The sequence below is a fragment of the Stegodyphus dumicola genome, chromosome 12, assembly GCF_044657685.1.
Source record: "Stegodyphus dumicola isolate Sdum_Otavi_A_Nest chromosome 12, ASM4465768v1".
NCBI lineage: Eukaryota > Metazoa > Arthropoda > Arachnida > Araneae > Eresidae > Stegodyphus > Stegodyphus dumicola.
The window spans coordinates 4,621,790-4,644,221 of NC_140779.1; the positions used below are offsets into that span (position 1 = coordinate 4,621,790).

Genomic DNA, 22,432 nt, shown 5'->3' on the forward strand with positions numbered 1-22,432 from the left:
TATGAAATAAAGAGCACTTATGATCTAAAGGGTATGAAAATTTACAAAAAAAAGCTTAATATTTATTTGTTTACTTTATTAAACATTTCTTTCAATGTAAGTTGTTTAAGTTGCCTCGTTTTTTGTGCTAATACTTTCTCTTTAATTCTATAAACAGACATAATTTCTTGTTCAGTTACAAAGTTCCACTGCAAGTACTGTAATTGCTGTGTCGAGAATACCGACTAACTTGTCAATAGAAATTTTTCCGTTTTCAATAACCTCTCTGTCACTTTCTTCACTATTGGAAGCGGTATTTTCTGGATCTAGAACCAAACTACAGATTTCACCATCTGTTAATTGATTGATGATTGGGGCATTGTCGTCGCAATGAAAAACTTCTGTTATGTCATCTTCATTTATTATTGCTTCTCCATATTTCTTTACAAAATCCAATAACTGGAAAATTTCACCTTTAATTTGCGATGTCCAAAAACCTTCAAATTCGCGGCTATCATCTTCATCGTCCTCACCCTGAAATATGGTAGCTGGCCATAAATTATGCCAAGCATTTTTTAACGTATCTGGAGACACTTCCTCCCACGATATTGCGATGCTCCACACAGCAGATTTTTATGCTAAAAAATTTCAAAAAGTCTTGAATAGTCTTGCCGTTGTTCAAGAAATTTAACATAGGTTTTAAAAATGCCACTTTATACAGTCAAAAGTCGTTAATCCGGACTCGTCGGGACTTCGGCGATTCCGGATTATAGATCATCAGTTTAAATCTGGTAAGATGGCATGCAGAAATTCTAAAATTAAAAATATTAAACCGTAATTTATGAAATAAAGAACAATTATGATCTAAAGGATATCAAAATTTACAAAAAAAAAAAAAAAAAAAAAAAAAAAGGGCTTAATATTTATTTGTTTACTTATTAAACATTTCTTTCAATGTAAGTTGTTTAAGTTGCTTCGTTTTATGTGATAATACTTTCTCTTTACTTTATCGGAAGCGAATTATAATGACGAGGAATTTGATTTAAATCATATCAAAGACGGAGTACATCGAGATGAAATACAACATTTAGTAAGGAATTATGAGCCAAATAAAATAAAAACATCTGCCCTGAAGATAAGGATAGTGCTGACAGATTACCTTTCAATTCATTGCGCGCCACAGCGTCCCCCCCCCCAGGCCGCAGAGCAGCGTGAAATTGATAAACAGATTTCGGAATGGTTTCAGAAACGAAGGATATGCCTTTATCCATTTTTTACAGCAATTCCACTTTTGTTTAATGGACTTCTAAATATACTTTTGCTTTGTAGATCCTTTACATATTCGGAAATTCTATTTGACATAATCGAAAGTTCAAGCTTACTTTTACAAAATTGCTCTAACAGTCTGCAAAAAATAATAAGCTGGATCCAATTCGAAGATTAAGGAACAACGCAATCTGCAACATTAACTGAATTAGATAATTTTAGCTTAGCTTATACCGTCTGTTATACATTAAACGCGCAAGCGTTAACGTATCACGCGCATGCGCACACTCAAATTCGCAGCCGTAAAAGTCTTACGTGCATGCGTCAACGCGACGCAGAAAGTTTGTAGCTTTGAGGTCCGGATTATAGATCATTCCTGATTATGGGTGTCCGAATTAACGACTTTTGACTGTACTTACATTTCAGCATTATTCCCATATCCATAGGCTGAATGATAAACGTACAATTTGGAGGGAAGAATAATACGGATACATTATCTTTCACTAAAACTTTAAGTGAAGTATGCGGCGAACAGTTGTCAACAATCAGGACTATTTTTGAGTCATCAGGTTAACCAATCGAATTCAAATGTCGCCGAGCCTCGGGTATAAAATGATTTTCAAAACAATCATTTATCAATGCTTGTGTCATCCATGCTCTTTTATTTGTGCGATATATAACAGGAAAAATTGTTACTCTTTTAAATGCTCGAGGCCGTGCATATTTTTCGATTACGAAAAATTTGCACTTGTGCATTCCTGCAGCATTTGCATACGCTAAAATTGTTAGTTTTGCTTTGGAATCTTTGACACCAGTTGGAGCCTTTTCTCTAGACATTGCGAAAGTATTTCGTGGTACATGCCAGAAAAGACCAGTTTTATCAGCATTGTAAATTTTTTCTGGAGATAATTATTCTCTAGTAATGAGTTCAATGAATTCATCTGCAAACTGTTTAGCAGCTTCAGTATTAGCTGAAGCTTTTTCACCTGAAATTTTTGTCTTATACTATGGCGATTTTTTAATTTGGTTAATCAACCTGTCGAATATATGCACTAAGTGTTCAAGTTCATTTCTTCATGAAATATTTTGGCTTGAGCCATTAGCATTGGACCCGTCAATGGCACTCCCTCGCTGCGATGCTGTCTGACCCATTCAATCATCACTTTGTCATGATCGTCACTTTTAGCATAACAAACTCTTTTTCTGTTATTCATTGCAAGTGGAGTGTTGGAATCCACAAAAAATTCAAAAAGTTCCTTTTTCTTATGTCATATACAGTTGACTTTCCAATGTCATAATGCTTGCATAATTTTGAGACGAATATGTATTTATCCATTTTTTGCAGCAATTCCACTTTTTGTTTGATGGACTTCGAAACGTGCTTTCGCTTTGTATATCTTTTGACAGCTCCAGAATTGGAAACTCTTTTTGACGTAATCGAAAGTTCAAGCTTAATTTTTATAAAATTGCTCTAACAGTCTGCAGAAAATAATAAGCCGGATCCAATTAGAAGATTAAGGAATAGCGCAATCTGCAACATTAACTGAATGTTAAGACACAATAACACGCCGAATAAATACTAATTCAGAAGTCAAACAACAAAAATCAGCGTTACACCTACAAAATTTTCACAGGACTAGTTTCGATGGTTTTACCGAACCATCATCTTCAGCTGCAAAACTGCAAATTTTTGCGGTTTTGCAGCTGAAGATGATGGTTCGGTAAAACCATCGAAACTAGTCCTGTGAAAATTTTGTAGGTATAACGCTGATTTTTGTTGTTTGACTTCTGAATTAGTATTAACTGAATGTCTTAGAATCAGTAAAGATAATTTTAGCCTAGCTTATACTGTCCGTTATACGTCCGTTTTTTGTATGTTTTACGCATGCGTAAAGCATACAAAAAAAAGTTTGTGGCTTTGAGGTCCAGATAATGGACGTCCGGATTACAGACTTTGTACTGTAATGTCATTTTTTAAATTTTATGTAACATCCTAATTGCTAAAGGTCTGGGTCAGCTATTTTGGAAAGTTGGCAGTGCTAGTCACAGTTCAAGATGATTAGACTATACTAAAACAAATACATTGATACTAATGCTTCATGCTGTAACTGAGTGCACATTTTTTTTTTTTTTTTTAATTAAGTGTGAGAAAAAAACAGCTAATGCTATTTTCAAAATGCTTTTGCACTAAGAATTCCATAAAAGAGCAATGTTGTTTTGTGTTTTAAGCTTATGAACATTCTGCTTATTACTTTAATCTGTTATGAAGCAATGATGTTAGGTCAAATAATATTAGTCATGTCTTTACAAACATGCATCTGGAGATCTGTCCAAACAATTAAAGTGTTTTAATAATTTACTCCATACACATTTATTGTATTATATTGTTATTTATCGTCAGGTAATAAATCTGAAGACAGTAATAAAATAATACAATGTTTCTTGTTTTTAAATTTTATTATTGATAGAATTCTTAGTGTAACACCATTTTGAAAATACAGTAAGACCATGCTTAGCGCTTTTTTATTCAAATTGTAGGATTCTCCGAAATTGCACGCGACGTTAGGCTTCCCGATATCTAAAACAGTTTATCTGTATTTCTTCTTTCCTGCGGTGTTATACAAACGTATTTTTATCGTTTCAAACTTTTGTTGACGTTATTGTAAGTGTAAATTTATATAATATGATGATTGATATAGTGACAAATATTATATGATTTTTAGATTTTATCATGGGTTATTATAAAAATAAAGCAACAAGAGAAAGCATTTCACCAGAAACTAAAATGCAAGTGATTAGAAGATTAGATACTGGTGAACATCAATCTCAAATTGGCGCTGCATTGAATTTGGCAATTTCAGCAATAAGGACTATTTTTAAGAATAAAGAAAAAATACTGTCATCTGCAACTAGAATTACCCATTCTAGAAATAATATAAGGGAGGAAATGGAAAAATGACTTTCTATATAGATTGATGACAAAATTGAACGCAGTATGCCATTAAACCAATCTATTATAATGAAAAAAGCAAAAAGAATTTTTAATAACATTCAAGTGAAACTTTCGTTCGAAGTCGAGGATGGTTTAATAGATTTAAACATCAAAATAATCTTCATAACATACAGATTACAGGAGAAGCAGCAAGTAGTGATATGAAAGTGGCGGCTGAATTCTCAGCGACATTAAAAACAATAATTAAATGAGGAAACTATCCTCCACAATTGGTTTTTAATGTTGATGAAACAGGCCTGTTTTGGAAAAGAATGCCAAAATGAACATTTCTATCCCGTGAAGAAAAACGTGCACCAGTATTTAAAGCTGCAAAAGATCGCTTAACACTTCTACTAAGTGGTAATGCAAGCGGAGATTTCAAATTAAAATCACTACAGTCAAAAGTCGTTAATTCAAAATAAAAATAAAGAAAATGTAGTATACTGGATTTGCATAACTGAAAGAATTAAAAGCTGCAAAAGCACAATTAAGACCAAAGAAGTCGTCGTTTTAGAAGAAAGAACGTCGTTTTATACCGAATTTTTATTCTGAAAGATTTTGTTATAACTCACATTTATGCAGAATACAGTCAAAAGTCGTTAATCCGGACTCGTCGGGACTTCAGCGATTCCGGATTATCGATTTTTCTGGATTATAGATCATCAGTTTAAATCTCGTAAGATGGCATGCAGAAATTCTAAAATTAAAAATATGAAACTGTAATTTATGAAATAAAGAACAATTATGATCTAAAGGGTATCAAAATTTACAACAAAAAAAGCTTAATATTTATTTGTTTACTTTATTAAACATTTCTTTCAATGTAAGTTGTTTAAGTTGCTTCGTTTTATGTGATAATACTTTCTCTTTATTTCTATAAATAGACATAATTTCTTGTTCAGTTACAAAGTTCCGCTGTTCAAGTCCTGTTAATTGCTGTGCCAAGAATACCGACTACTTGTCAATCGAAATTTTTTCGTTTTCACTAACCTCTCTGTCACATTCTTCATGTCTTTATCCATTTTTTGCAGCAATTCCACTTTTTGTTTGATGGACATCGAAACATACTTTCATTTTGTACGATCCTTTGGGAGCTCCAGAATCAGAAATTTTATTTGACATAATCGAAAGTTCAAGTTTACTTTTATAGTATTGCTCTTACAGTCTGCAAAAAATAATAAGCCGGATCCAATTTGAAAATTAAGGAACAACGCAATCATCAACATTAACCGAAATAGATAATTAGGTAATTTTAGCTTATACCGTCCGTTATACATAAAACGCGCACGCGAAAACGTATTCTGCGCAACCGCATATTCGCAGACGTAAAAGGTCTTACGCGTACGCGTAAATGCCTATGCGCATGTGTCAACGCGGCACATGCACAGAAAGTTTTTAACTTTGAGGTCCGGATTATGGGTGTCCGAATTAACGACTTTTGACTGTACTTGTTTACCATTCCAAAAGCCCAAGAGCAATGAAAGGACTATCGAAATAAACTTTACCTGTAATTTGGGAGTCTAATCAAAAATTCATGTATGACTATGAAAATTTTCCAGAATTGGTTCATTAAATATTTTTGCCCGTCTGTTAAATGCTATTGCAAAATTTAAAAAAAAAAAAAAACTTGAATCAAGAGCACTACTTTTGATTGATAATGCTCCATGCCATCCAACAAATTTATCTGACTTGATAACATGCAGTCCAGTCGAAGTGGTTTTCTTGCTGCCTAACACAACTGCCTTAATCCAACCAATGGATCAAGGCGTTATATCAAATTTTAAGGTTTATTACTTGCGCTGAACATATTTAGACAGATGTTTAAAAAACAGATTTAGAAGAGAAACCAGTTAACCACTATAACAGAAATTATGGACCAATTTATTGAAAATGACCCAAATTTTTACAGGAGTTCAAAGGCAAGACGGGGTGTTATGGATGCCTTATCCACTTACCAACAACTTCTTACAGAGCACAAAAGGAAAACGCAAATTACATTAGATACCTTCTTGATAAAAAAAAGCAGAAAATTGGAAATACATAAGAATGAATGATCTGAAATGTAAACACACTGACTTAGAATTTTATTTATTTTTATACGTATATTCGTTTATTATGTTTCTATATTTGTAAGAAATAAATTTTTGTTTTATTGTTATATAAAAGGTAATTAATAAATTTAATGGTAAAATACCTGGCCCATTTTCTACCCATCTTCCCCTAACCCCATTATTTGCATGATGAGATAACATTGTTTAACGTTGTTTCATATTACGCTCTACTTTGATGGAACATAGTATACACCTCGTTAAGCAAGGTCTTGCTGTAGCTCTTTTGAGTATTAGAGCTTTCTTCAGATCATTTTTTTTAATATAGTAATCTATGAAATTTAAATATGCGATAGTATTGGTGCTATCATAGGTTTTCTTTATTATGAGCTTTAATGTTTAGCATTTGAATCTTTATTTATAGCTGGAAGAAAAAAAAATCCAAAGTCAAAATTCAAAAGTTTGCCAGTGGAAGTTACAGAAACACATGCAGAAAAAAAAACACATCAAACAGAAATCTCAAATTTTCTGTGTAAACTACAAGATAATAGCAACTTACCAGAAGTTTCTGTACCTGGACCAGATGATGCGGCTTTGCCTTGTTCCACTCGTTTGTGCTATAAAAAAGAAGGTAAGAAAATATGATTTTAATGTGGATGGGCAAAATTTTTTAAATGGTATGGTTGTATTTCTTGGTACTTTTCCGCTATGTTACCGCTATGCATTTGTATGTGTACTATTTTGTTATGAAGCTGCTATGCTATGCCTGTGTGTGCATGAATCAACAAATGGTTTCATCCCCATATGGTGCTGTCATTAAGTCTTGTGTATTTTTGTCTTTTGTTTTATGGGTGCCAAAACATGTAGTAGGTGCATAATGGAAAAGTACCTATTTCTTCATCATGTAAGTGATTATATTGTAAACAATTATTTCTATTCATGTAAATAAAAAAAGGTGAAAATATTTTTTATTTCTAGCATTTAGTGTTTATTGAATTCTGCTTTAATATTTTTATATAAAAGTCAGAAATATAAACTATATATTTGATCACATCGTGTGATGATAGTATTATGGCCGGGAGAAATAAGATAGTGATATTAGAAAGTTACGTCCTTAAATCACGCTTTATTGCCTGGCACTGCTTGTCATTTCAAATGTTTCAAGTCTTTGCCATTGTTGTATCAAGTTTATTGTAAATGCTTTCAGGAGATTTCGTTTCATGATGTTTTCCATTATAAGAGTCATTTTCCCCTTTCTCCCGCAATGGTCAGCTGTAGTGCTGCATTAAAATCGTATCTCTTTAGTCATGTGACCTCACAATCACTCTGAGCAATGACCAGTTGAAGCATTTGCTGCATCTTCATGCCACCAGCTAATGGTGTATGCTCAGGCATGTAATTTTTGTTTGAACTGGGTAGGGGAGTTAAATGTTTCCTTGTGGAGGTATACAGGGTGTTGCCTAGTTTGACTGACAGATTCAGAGGGGTGATAGTAGCATCAAGAGGATAAAATTTGCCATAGAATGTGAAGTTGCAAGCCATGTTTAGTTGACGAAAGTGGCAAAAATAGACCTTGAGAAGACAGCTTGATGAAGAGAGTGGTCAGACAAATGTGGTGATTAAGAGCATTGCGATTGAGAAGAAACCTTATTTTCATTCTGATGTAGTGAAAATAACTATATCATTGCAAAAGATTTTTTTACATATGCTGAAACTAAAACTTCAAAATACACCTGCTATTCATTCATGTAATGCTGCCCAAAGTATGCTTTCAGATTTCTTGTTAGGGTAAAGAGTATTCATTATATGAAGTGAGGTTCACAAATTAAAATTAAGTAAAGAGTATTGCAGTTCAGTTTAACAGCTTAGCTTTATAAATTTTTCAAATCATATAATATATGTATTTTTTAAAAATCATTCAGCTTGCTGATTTAAACCAGATGTTATGAGATTTTGTGTGTCATTTGTAACTGGACAAAAGAATTTAAAAGATGGCATAAAATTATTTAAATCTGAAAAGAAGAAAAACAGGTTTTAGTGTAGTTTTATAAAATGTTTCATTTTTGGACATTTTTACACTATTTTTATGCTGGAACATTATTTAGGGAGGATTAAATGTTCGATTTTATTTATATAATGTTTTCTGATTGTTCACATCTTTGTCGAAAAGTCATGAACGAATCGCTTGTTGGTTATTTTGGAGAGAAGCATTTGCTTGAGTACTTTTATGCCTAATTCAACCATGCACCCAGTTCTTTTTTTTTTTTTTTTACATTCATTAGAAAATAAAACAATTTTATCTTGAGAAATTCTTCTGCAATTATTTTGCATTGTTTCTCTCCCAATGTACATACCAATCTGTTTTTCTTAAAAATAACATCAGCGAATTGCAAACACTTGGCATTAAGTGGTGACCACGACTGCTCAAAAACAGCTAAAACTTTAATGTACACTTCTGTGTAAGGAAAATAAAAGAGGGCACATTCCACAGTTCCATTATGATTCATTATGACAAAAACAGATGTGCTCTGTGTAATAGAAATACTATTCAGAAATATGAATTTCAAAAGTGCAAAGCCACGTGTGGTATGCAAGCTACTTGATTGCCACATAAATACTTTTTGGTGATACCGTACGTTTGTGCTTTTTGGCAATATGATGCATTGCATCATTATTACTTTTTCATGATTTTCAATGGAAGTGCAATTAATCATAAAGAACCTTTATCTTACCCCTTCCCTGAATAATCTTGTAGAGTCGTAATGATTTTTTTTTTTTAAGCAGGAGACATGAAAAATTAGCATTGCCGGGACTTGAACCTGGACATCTCGAGAGCATCAAGAGTGCTAACCGTTACACCACAAAGGTCTGCTGGAAGGAGGGAGAAAATACCTGATAATATGAAATAAAAAGGAAAAGGAAATGATATAAGCCCCTCCCTTATAACTTTTTTTTTCCCACCATAGGATATTATACGCATTTCTGTATGCTAGTGCTACTGAAATTTTTTGTGGCTGAATGTGTCATGAAAAAAGAAGAAGAAGAAAAGATTTAGAAGATTACAATGGAATAGCAATAAATAAACATGTATTATTAATAATTATAGATAAATGTGTAAAATCATGTAATAGAACAATGTCAGAACTTTTCACAACTCAAACTATGAAAAACCATTAGTCTGCATAAGTTTAAATGAATGCAGGAAAAAAATTACGATTTGTTTGTAAAGACAAAAATTTATTTGCAATTACAATTAGTATTATTTTTCAAAAAGGGAAGAGAAATATTTGATTTTGCATGGGGGGAGAGCCCATATACTAAAATATGCAAACCAGAAAAGCACAATGACAATGCAAATTGTATTTAAAAAAACTAAAATTTTTCTGAAAGAAAAGACCAAAATTGTGTTAATGCAGAATGCCAGTTCCTGCCTTTTTATCTGAGCACAATCTGTAGTTGAATGCCTTCAGTCATTTTGTAGTTTTATTTCTGAAATGTTTACCAATAGTGAAATTATTAAAAAATATTCATGTGTAAGAATAAATGATTGCAGTTGTTTGTTAAAAAAAAATACGAGCCAAAAAATTTATTTTCAGTTGTTGCTTGCATTAAAACAGGTTCTTTCTACTTTTCTATGTATGTTAGTAATAATGATTATGTAAAACTGTATCCATTCATTATTATTTTTTACTTATTTGTATGAAGTAAAGGAAGTATTGTAATTGTGAAGAATTTTGGGTCTTGTACTTCAACATAAATAGCCATTTTATTTGTTCCAGAATTCATTTTGACTTTTTTGTGTGATGTTTTTATGTACAGACAGAATAAAAGACTCTTTTCTCTATTTTTTTCCCTCTATCTTTTTTTTTTTTTTTTTTTTTGTGTGTGTGTGTGTGTGTGGTATCTGTATGTATGTATGTATCTCGCACAATTAAAAAAATGATTTGCCATAGATCGCTGAAATTTTGTATATGGGACTGTGTTTGTAATCGACAGAACCAAAAGTATACATACAACCCCCACACTCAGCCGTTATTTTCACAGTCGTTGGTCATCGTCATATACTTCCAATTACAGAAATGCTTTAAATGGCAAAAAGATTCATATTTTGGCAATGTTAAATTTAAAACAAAAAAAATTAGACAAGTAACGATATCTAACTTTTTAATGTAACATTATCTAACTTTTTAAAAAGATTCATATTTTGGCAATGTTAAATTTAAAACAAAAAAAAATTAGACAAGTAACGATATCTAACTTTTTAATGTGGTCTCTTGTTTTCTATGCATATATTTATGCAATTTTATACTCGTTATGAAAAAATAAAATTATAAGAAATTTGACTTCCAGATGACAAAAATTGACAAAATATTTTAATCTCAAAATTTGCAGTTTTTGATGTTTTCAACTTGACTTGAGAGATCAATTAATTATGTTAAAATAATTTGAGGAAATAAAGTTTAAGGGAATTTGAGCAAAAAAATGTGTATAATTTAATAGGGTGTTCTAGGAAGTCATATGGTGTCCACATCAGTTTTTTTAACCCTCTTAGGAACACAGGTTTTTGGATCTGTCAAGAAGGTTGTATTTAAACAGCATTTATTAGCTAAATTTGTATAATTACTCACTTTAGTCTCCATTTTCATAAACTTACATTATTAAACAAAAAACAAAGCAAAATATCTTGAATTATAAGCTAATACCTTATAAGCTATATATATTATAAGCTATATACCAAGCGACAAAAAATCTTATGACCAAACAAAGCCGGTCATGCTGCTTAGAGGTTTGATTGTGTAACTTCAGAATTTGAACATAGTTTGTGTTGTCTCAATTTAGAAAGAAGTTTTACATACTTATATACAGATAGTTGTTTAGGTCATTGTGCAGACAATGTGGCAGTAATGGTAGCCTTGAAGATTTGTTGCTGGCAATTTGAACAAAACAAAAAAAGGGGGGAAACTGAATTGCTGATCATGGGACATACCTGTCACATCTGCGAAAACTTAACTTCCTTACTGCATGTGCCTTTTAATTCTTCATTATGTGCCTCTCACTTTTAAATTTAGCAGCTTCTTTATCAGTATGTATAGATGAATTAATTATTGATGTTTATTTGTATCTTGAAAATAGTTCTGAAAGGAAAGGAAAATTAAAACAATTACAACAGCTGCATAATACAGAAATAAGAAGAATTATGAAACACATATACATATGGTGGTTAGCTTGTTTTAAACTTTTATTAACAAAAACAGGCCTATGTGACAGTTGATATGAATAAAATACTATGCTTTTTCCTTAAACTTTTCATGTGAGCTATAGAGAGTAAATTTTTATGTACAGTAAAAGTCTAGAAATCCGCAAAGCTTGGGACCAGAGGTTGTGCGGATTTTAGGATATGGCAGATTTCAGGACAGAAAAGATAAATCATAATATTCAGACTAAAAGTGCAAAATACATAAGGCGTATTAGATACATTTAATTAAATTATTATATACATTATTGCTATAACTTATTATATGCGTTAAATTATATTAAATTATATAATTTATATATGTATTGTATTACATATATAAATTGATTATATTATTCATTGTATTGTATATACACAGCATCAAGGTTTGCAAAGAAAGAAATTAAAAGGTTTGCAGAAGTAAAGAAAGCAAAATTTACTTCTGTTTTAACAGTTGTGTGAGAATAGACTAAGCTACAGTCAAAAGTCGTTAATCCGGACTCGTCGGGACTTCGGCAATTCCGGATTATCGATTTTTCCGGATTATAGATCATCAGTTTAAATCTGGTAAGATGGCATGCAGAAATTACAAAATTAAAAATATGAAACCGTAATTTATGAAATAAAGAACAATTATGATCTAAAGGGTATCAAAATTTACAAAAAGAAAAAGCTTAATATTTATTTGTTTACTTTATTAAACATTTCTTTCAATGTAAGTTGCTTCGTTTCATGTGATAATACTTTCTCTTTAATTCTATTAAACAGATATAATTTCTTGTTTAGTTACAAAGTTCCGCTGTTTAAGTCCTATAATTGCTGTGTTGAGAATACCGACTAATTTGTCAATCGAAATGTTTTCGTTTTCAATAACCTCTGGGTCGAGGAACTTGATTTAAATCATATCAAAGATGGAGTACATGGAAATGAAATACTACACTTAGTACCCAATTATAAACCAAATAAAATAAAATCATCTGCCCTGAAGATAAGGAAAGTGCTGACAGATCAACTTCCAATCGGGGACATGAAATTGATAAACAGATTTCGGATTTCAAAACATACTTTCGCTTTGTAGATACAAATTACATATTAGTAAATATATATCGGAAATTCTATTTGACATAATCTTTCTAATCTATCATAATCTAATAATGACGTTTCTGCCCCCCCCCTCTGCCGCAGAGCAGCGTGAAATTGATAAACAGATTTCGGATTTCAAAACATACTTTCGCTTTGTAGTAAATATATATCGGAAATTCTATTTGACATAATCGAAAGTTCAAGCTTACTTTTATAAAATTGCTCTAACAGTCTGCAAAAAATAATAAGCCGGATCCATTTCGAAGATTAAGGAACAACGCAATCTGCAACATTAACTGAATTAGATAACTTTAGCTTAGCGTATAACTCAGTTACACATTAAACGCGCATGCGCACAAACATATTCGCAGCCGTAAGGGTCTTATGCGCTCTCGTAAACACCTGTGCGCATGCGTGAACGCGACGCATGCACATAAAGTTTGTAGCTTTGAGGTCCGGATTATAGATCATTCCGGATTATGGGTGTCCGAATTAACGACTTTTGACTGTATTACATAACTTTTGCTGTAGTAATAAAGGCAGGCCTCCAGTTTTGTTTCAAGTGGTACAGAAATTACATGAAGTGTAGCTGAGAAATACGAGGGCTATCCAGAAAGTAGATTACGTTTTGGAATAAAAAAATAAACAAAGTATAGGAAACAAATTTTATTATATACAGATGAAAGCCACACTCAAATACTACTTTTCTACATAGTCACCATACAAATTAAGGCATTTATCGTAGCGATGTACGAGCTTGGAAATTCCTTCGTCGAAAAATTCGGCCGCCTGCGCCTTCAACCACTTCGTTACCTCTTCTTGCAGCTGTGCGTCGTCATCAAAACGCTGCATAGCCAGCCACTTCTTCATTGCTGGAAATAGGTGGAAGTCGCTCGGTGCCAGGTCGGGACTGTACGGCGGATGAGGAAACAACTCCCACTTAAAAGATTCAAGAACTTTACGAGTGATATTTGCCGTGTGGGGCCGGGCGTTGTCGTGAATCAACAAGATCTTAGAACTCAACATTCCTCTGCGCTTGTTTTGAATTGCTCTTCTGAGTTTTTGGAGAGTTTGGCAATACCTTTGAGAGTTTATTGTAGTGCCTCTTTCCAGGAAGTCCACCAAAATTACACCTTTTCTGTCCCAAAAAACAGTCGCCATCATCTTCCTTGCCGACATTGTTTGCATGCATTTCTTGGGTTTTTGGGGAGAACTTGTGTGCCCCCACTGCATTGATTGCAATTTCGTTTCACAGTTCACATGTTTCACCCATGTTTCGTCACCAGTAACGATGTGATCAAGTAAAGAGTCACCATCCTTATGGTAAGCGTCCAAAAAGTTCAACGCTGCAGCCATTCGCTGATTTTTGTGGTCCTCTGTCAAGATTTTTGGAATCCATCTTGCACAAAACTTGTGGTAACCAAGCTTTTCGCTGATGATTTCGTGCAACAAACTTCGCGAAATTTGTGGAAAACTCAAAGAAAGTTCCGTTATTGTGAAATTTCGATTTTCACGGACTTTAGCATCGACTTTTTCGAGAAGTTCGGCGGTCACTATGCTGGGTCTCCCACTTCGATCTTCGTCGTGAACATTGGTTCGGCCATTTTGAAATCTTATGACCCACTGACGCACTCCACCTTCAGTGATAATGTTGTCCCCATACACTTCACGAAGCTGCCGATAGATTTCTATCGGTTTACAGTTTTTTGCAGTCAGAAACCTTATTACTGAGCGCAGCTCGCGGGATTTTCAATTAACGCAGACATTTCAAACCGTCACAGTATCTGAACGGAGCACAGCACGAACCTCTCACTAGCACGGCTAGATGCAGACTGAGCTGCGCAACGCTCTGACCCCAAGATGGCCGCGCTAGCCCCGCCCCTAGCGGACACAGACGGAAACGTAATCTACTTCCTGGATGGCCCTCGTATCATTCGTGCTGTATATTTCATCAGTATTGTCTTCAGATTGCCATTTGTTTTTAATATTGTAGAATCACTGAAATGTGGGAGAAGAAATCATTTAGCTTCCTAAATTTATAATTTTTTCTTCTAGAATTGAAGATATTTCTATGAAAGTGACACTAGTAAGTTGATGAATAGATGGAAGGGTGTTATTAATGTTGATACATAGAAATTTTTTTTTTTTTTTTTTTTTTTTAATGTCAGAATGAGAAAACTTTCTCACCAATCCATTGCAAAATCATAAAGAATGCAGTATTATCGGTACTTACTTTATTGCGTTATTCACGTAAAATTTAGAAATTGTATACACTCCCACACCATTCAACACATTGCAAAAGGCATCAGTAAAATAAGGTTTATGGCATTGTTTTAAAAAATTTAACAAAAAGAAATAAATCATTATTTTGAGTTCTTATCCAGTTTCTTCTTTTTTATATTCAGAACTTACATATTTAACTCCCCTTTAATCATCTTTAAATGAAGAGTTCTGCCATGTTTTTCACTGTGATTATTTATGTATTTATTGAGAAAATTATTTAATTGCTTTCCATATTAATTCAAAAATAATAAAGCATTTATTGTCAGTTTAAGTCAAACTATTGTAAATAAATTTAAATAAATAAATTTAACTGATATTGTAGTTGCTTAGAATATTGTTGAACCAGAAGTGCATGGAATTCTTCTGACATTTTAGAATATCACATTTTCAACATGATTTGCATTACCACTTGCTTCTAGAGCACATTACAGGCACATTGTTGGATGTATATTTAATCTTTGTATTTCTTTTTTTCTTTGCCTTATTTATTTTCTCACTGTTTAATTTTATGTTGTGATTTACAATAATCTTGTTACTGGCAACATGCTTTATACGATTGAGTTTGTGTGAATGGCAACAGTTCATGTTTATGCTTATGTTTCAGTAGAATAGTGTTCTTAGCCGCACTGTGATGCAGGCAATTTTTCTTAAAGAATATTTCATGTTTTAGAATATCAATAAAGTTTTTATTCAAAGCTGATGCTTTTTAGTTTAAGGCAACTACATGTGGATGGTACATTGCTTTGTTGTCAGGGTGCTACTTGTAGCAGTACCATATATATAGGCCACCATAACGCAATATATTCAGCTGTATATTATTTGATCATATACAACTGAGGTCAGCCTAAATAGTTTGCAGAGTGTGCAGACATTTCCTTGGCTGACCTGATCTTCTTTTCTTTCGCCAATCCAGAATCTGCATAACATGGTTTACATATATTGACTACTTTACATGAAGATGAACTGCACATTTTAATCTCATGTAGTCCATAATGTTCCAATGCATTATTTGGATATTCACTGGATTTTATGCCACATTAGAATCAGGAATGCTTTGCCAATTCACGTTTCACTCCATGATGCTCACTCTATTGTAAACTAATGGAACTTTGTTTGCATGTGAAGATTAATTCATTTATTCTGTAACATGTATGGTTATAATTTCATGTTGTTTTTGAGCATTCCTTCATGATAAGGCATTTTCTGTATTAACCCTCTGGCTGCTCATCCTGCGATTTCCACGGCCAACTCAAATGTAGCAAAATCTGCTCATTCTGTGATTTTCGTGGGAATGTGTTTTTCTTCATTTATTGAGGAGTGCATCTCCTTTTTTTCCTCTTAAACCCATTGAAATAAATTATATACAGTAGTAGATGTTTAGTTTATGTTTTGGCCAACAGATATCGTTAATTGTCCACTAAATTGCAGCATTTGAAGGCACGTGGTATTACTGCTCAAACTTCGCTTTTTACCACTTTTTTCTTATAGAAATGGTTGCTAGAAAACATTCAGTGATTGACAGAGAGTATATTCCTGATGACTTATCAGACTGTGAAAGTGATTTTAGTTTTTACTTTTGATAGCGATAGTGATAGTGACACAGGTTTTTCGGACTGCTCCTCAAATAGTGTTGACTCTGATTATAATTCATTAAACTTGAACTCTATCATACTAAACTGCGTTTCTAAGATATTTTTTCCTCAGTGCTTTAAATTTTCTTAAATTTTATACATTTTACTTTTTTATCATATGCAATAAATAGAAATTAACTGTAATTCAACAGAAATTTATTTAAAAAATTTTTGGTGGGTGATAGCATCTGAAATTGGTTTTTCTGGCAACTTAGTTTCTCGTGAAGAAAAAATGCATTTTTCAATTCTTTAATATATATAAATTTAAAATATGCAAAATAAAAAATACACAATTTTTTAAGCGGTTTCGGTCCACAAATTGAGCAGTCAGAGGATTAAGCAATGTATTCACAATTGATCAAAACAAATATGATTCTTTTTTTTTTTTTTTTCCTCTAATCACCTTAACCTTATCCACTAGGGAGTGATAGAGTTAGATTTTATTTTTAAAAATATGTAATGCCTTTAGGTAATTACAGGTTTTTCTCTCTCTCTCTTTATATATATATAATGATTCTCTCTTTTGACTTTTGAATGTTCTTGATACATTAAAAAATGATTCAGCACATAAGATTTTGATTTCTTTCATTCCAAATGAAATTTTATCAAATTATTATTTAAAATGTTTTCATTAAGAAATTTCAATATATATTGTGTATAATAATAAATTCTTTACAAAATTAGAGAAAGAAAAATGTGTAAGATCTGATGGAGAGATATCTGTAAATGATATAAAGAAGGAGAAGGGAAAAGTCTTGACTGAAAATGTGACAAAGAAAAAAACTAAGTAAGTGAAGTTATAATTTGAATCTGTTCAATGTCAGTTTTGCTTCAGCCATGGTTGGATTAAAAATATTATGTTAAATAACACATCATATATACTTCTGTGCTATTATTAGAATGGTGTGTGCGTATGCATGCATGTTGGTTGATGGACCTTTTAATTTTTGTATAGAGAATTGTATACAAACTCTGAATACATTAACTTTTCACTGTATATTTGTTAATGTACTTTCTAACTATTCACAGTTTCATTAAAAAATAAAATAAAATAAAATAAAATTATTATGCATAGAGCAGGGGTTCTTCCTATTGGAATTTCATAGCTTCAGGGGGGAATGCTGTCTGTCTTTTATTTAGCTGTTAAGTATTAAGTTTTAGTTTATGAATATAAAATACTTTCTCCAGTTTTTGGTATTTATGAACGTTTTCTACACTTTTTGTTGTTTAGTTTTTTATAAATGTATTAAAAAATCATCTAAATCTATATCTTTAATTTATGAGTTTTGGGAATGATCTTCTAACAATAGTGAAAGATGTGCATGGAGCAAAAAAGTTTGAAACCCCTGATATAGAGTAAACGTATGTATAAATAGATCAAATCTTCATGAAGTAGTACAAATAATAATTATATATATATATATATATATATAATTGTATGAATATTTAAAATGTATGGTATAAGTACTGAATAATTGTATACTCACTATGTATTTAATCAATCAATCATGTATATTTCTTTCTTGTTATAGGAAACAAATGCCTCAGCTGCGTAATACTCAATTGACGGATTACTTTCCTGTCAGACGAAGTGATAGAAAAACACAGTTAAATGTAATGGTAGGATGGTTTGTTTAATTTATTATTATTAATATTTCTTTTATTTATTTCCTAATAAATAATAGAGTGATTACAGGGAGGATGTCAAAATATGGTAGTGTGTTTAGTCTTATTGTCATATTATTATTTTTATGAGTGCCAAACAAAATTATCATAATCAATTATCATAATCAAACGAAATTATCAAATTATCATAAGTATAAGCCAAAGTAATCATTCACACAGTAACTTCATCTTATCAGAGAATACAAAAAATAATTACTGTGTTGTCAAATTCGAAAAAACCCAAATGTTTTTGTTATTGTTTGTTTTAATTGTAGTTAACTTGAAAAGTTATTGAATTTTTCCAATTTTTTGGACATTGTTATCATTATAAAATAACTGTAAATATATCTCAGTTTAAATTTTTAAATCTATTGTATTAATTTCTAATAAAAATATGAAATGATTTTATTGAGCAATGAAAAAGAATTTTATTGCTATATTATAAAAGCAAAATCTTACATGTTTTATTAAAATTTTGATATATAATTCAATATACCGAAAATTAGTAAATATTTTGGCTTCCTCTAGATTCTTTTTGTTGATGGTACAATGATTCTTGGTCAAAAACATCAGCTGTAATGCATGTTGATTTCAGTTTTCACATTCAAGTTGATATAAGATCAAATTCATATGCATACTAGTCTTTTCAAAAATGGTATGGCTGAGTTATATATAAAACCAGTGAATACTTGTAGGTCTCTGAAGTTAAATTTCTGATGGCATATAGGCTGCTAATAGCTCTAATAAACCTTTCAAATTAAAGTATACTATATATATACATAAATTTTGCGCATACGTGTGTGCTAGAAGCTGAACAGAAATACATAAAGTTGAACAAATTCAAAGTGTGGTAGATTTGCCTAACGACTCGCAGAATAATTTAATGCGTAAGCAAGACCCTGGTGTAGAGAAAACCGGCAAGACAATGCCAAATGGCTAGGAGCACTCAACGCCACTAAATCAAATTGCTAATAAAAAAACATGCCCTGGAATAGGCAGACACGCTCTAAAACTGACTTCCAAAACTCTTGCTTAAATAGCACTTATTTCTACCCCAATCTGAATAAACTCCTTTACATTCTGGCATGAAAAGCGTGGGTGAAAAGAGAGTGATAGGAAAGTCTTTCAGCTTAAAATTAACTCTTAGTTAAGAATAAATAGATAAACCTCACAAAGTTCATAGCATCTTCATAAGCAGTGTTATACAGTGCAGTTTATATTTATATGTGAGATACCTCTCTGTACTTAAGTGAATGGATAAAAGTAACTGTACCAATTCAAGGGTTAGAATCACTTTTACTTAAAGTGGTTGTATTCTTTCAGACAGTATAATAAACTTACACTTTGTTATGATGCGATTAAATTTGAGTTGCATTTATCCTTTCATATAATCTAACATTTTTTTACTCATTTTTGTGCTTTTTCGTTGCCTCTTTTGCTTTTTTTCTGCTGGCTTCCATTGAAATCTGTTCTTGTAATATCTTAAATTTCTCTTTCCTCCTTATTTTTCTCTTACCTTTTATTTTCACACTTATGTGCTTTCTTAGGTTTTGAAATCTTGAACAAAAATGAATAGTTACAACGAGGCCTAATGTTGTAACTTTTTAATCAGAGGAATCTTTGTACTTCACATCATCAAGCATCAGTGTTTTCTAGTTATAAATTAGCATTAAGCTTTTAAATTTTGCCCTAAGTTCTTATAAGGAGATTCACTGTGTCAAAAATCCTGAGATTTTATTTTCTTGCAAAAGTATCTCAAGCTTGATATCCTCAAATACTAGTTTGAAGGGAGGGAATCAGCCAGGGGCATATATGAATAATCATGATTTCTATGTAGTATCTTACTTTTGTTGTTGTAATTTGTTTGTTTAATTGTTTAAAAAAGTAAATTTTTCTCCCTTTAATTTTTTTTAATGTTTTCTTTATCATTAATAGATTTTTCAATGCATTATTTTAAGTAGAAAACTAAAACTTGTATTTTGTGCAAATAATCTCTGCTATTACATAGTTTTTAACAAAAATATCAGTTTTAATTTTTTTTATTAAACTTAATACAGTCAAAAGTTGTTAATCCGGACCTCAAAGCCGCAAACATTCTGCGCATGCATCAACGCATAATTCGTTCACGCATGTGCACAATACGTTTATGCATGCACGTTTATTGTATAACGGACGGTATAAGCTAAGTTAAAATTATCTATTTCAGTTAATGTTGCAGATTGCGTTGTTCCTTAATCTTCGAATTGGATCCAGCTTATTATTTTTTTGCAGGCTGTTAGAGCAATTTTATAAAAGTAAGCTTGAACTTTCGATTATGTCAAATAGAATTTCTGATGCTGGAGCTCCCAAAGGATCTGCAAAGTGAAATCATGTTTCGATGTCCATTAAACAAAAAGTAGAACTGCTGCAAAAAATGGATAAAGGCATGAAGAAAGTGACAGAGAGGTGATTTGTTTCTCTAACCATTCCGAAATCAGTTTATCAATTTCACTCTGCTCTGCGGAAGGGGGGGGAGGAACGTTGCGACGTGCAATGAACTGGAAGTTGATCTTGTCAGCACTATCCTCATCTTCAGGGCAGATGATTTTATTTTATTCGGCTTATAATTCTCACTAAGTGTAGTGTTTCATCTCGATGTACTCCGATATAATTTAAATCAATTTCCTCGTCATTATAAATATCACGAATACACATCAAATAGTTTTCTGGTTGCAATTTTCTAATTTTGACTATGCATAATGTATGCTTTACGCATGCGCGCGTTGAAAGAAATGTTTAATAAAGTAAACAAATAAATATTAAGTTTTTTTTTTTTTTTTTTTTTTTTTTTTTTTTGTGTGTGTGTAAATTTTGATACCCTTTAGATCATAATTGCTCTTTATTTCATAAATTTACGGTTTCATATTTTTAATTTTATAATTTCTGCATGCCATCTACCAGATTTAAACTCATGATCCATAATGCGGAAAAACCGATAATCCGGAATCGCCGAAGTCCCGATGAGTCCGGATTAAAGACTTTTGACTGTATGAATTATTTCTATCTGTAATTGGAGAAATCTCAATATATGGTATACTTTCAGAAAGAAAAGCGGAAAATAGTTGAAGATGCTATCCTTAATGGTGTGGAAGAAGGATTTGAGATTAAAGAATTCCCTGGTAAAGGAAGAGGGGTGATAACTTTAAAATCAATTAAACGGGGAGACTTTGTGCTTGAATATTTTGGTGAACTCATTGATTATGAGGAAGCAAAGAAACGAGAGCCCATTTATGCTGCTCAAAACTCTGGCTGTTATATGTATTATTTTAAAAACAAAAGTAAAACATATTGTGTGGATTCAACTAAAGAATCTTCAAGAGTGGGAAGACTTGTGAATCATAGTAAAAAAAATGGAAATCTTAAAACACAGGTTTTTTTAATTGAAGACAATCCACATCTTGTATTTTTTGCTCTGAGAGACATTGAACCAGGTGAAGAATTGAGCTATGATTATGGAGATCGAAGTCGGGCCAGCCAAGAAGCACATCCTTGGTTAGCACTATAGAATCTGCATGAGTTATTTTGTGACCAAAGATTATTCTTCAGTTCTGTATTAGTTTTATTGTAAATAATTCTGTGAATCATTTATTTCTTTTCTTAGCCATTTCAACACATGCTTAGAAGTGCCACACCATCATTTTAAATAAAAAAATATTGCTTTTATTTTTTGTGTAATTTAATACTAAATAAAATTATGAACAATACAGTAATTTTACGTATGTATTTACACATTGCTAACAGATGCTAAAAAGTTGTGAGATTTAAATAACATGCACTTATTAAATAATCACAGCGAAAGATAAATGTTGCATGTGTGTGCAAGTGAAGTGCCACTGCTTGAGAAGGTATTAGAAGCTTAAGACTGTGGATTGATTGGTAAGTTAAAATTTGAGCTAGCTTTTAGTTCCCGACCCATAGGTTTTAGCCTTATGTAGAAAACACTTAGATTTGTAAACACAGAAACTCTTTAAGTGCCAAATTCAACTGAAGTGTTAATTCTAGATTTATATATATAATCTGACCCTCACAGTGGTAAGTTAGAATAAATTTAAGTTATCTCTTTGTGTTTATCTGCTTTCACCATTTAGTAAAGCTATCAAGAATAACTCACTGCATAGCTCTTTTTGGGGGGGGGTTAAGACCTTGAAATGGTTAATAGATTTTGCAATGTTACCAAGTAGAGAATCCTTCGACGATGCAAATGATGCTGCCA

The 22,432-nt window shown here is 31.9% G+C and overlaps 1 protein-coding gene across 1 annotated transcript in view; it reads left to right on the forward strand.

Moving 5' to 3' along the window:
• Set8 (SET domain containing 8) overlaps positions 1 to 21,882 on the forward strand; it is a 39,329-nt gene extending 17,447 nt beyond the window's left edge. The window contains exons 2-5 of the mRNA XM_085827446.1: positions 6,710 to 6,916; positions 17,200 to 17,302; positions 18,048 to 18,135; positions 21,263 to 21,882. Coding sequence (XP_085683572.1) covers positions 6,710 to 6,916; positions 17,200 to 17,302; positions 18,048 to 18,135; positions 21,263 to 21,724 — 860 coding nt within the window. The 3' untranslated portion in view covers positions 21,725 to 21,882. The remainder of the gene's footprint in view (positions 1 to 6,709; positions 6,917 to 17,199; positions 17,303 to 18,047; positions 18,136 to 21,262) is intronic.
• Positions 21,883 to 22,432: the final 550 nt, after the last annotated feature.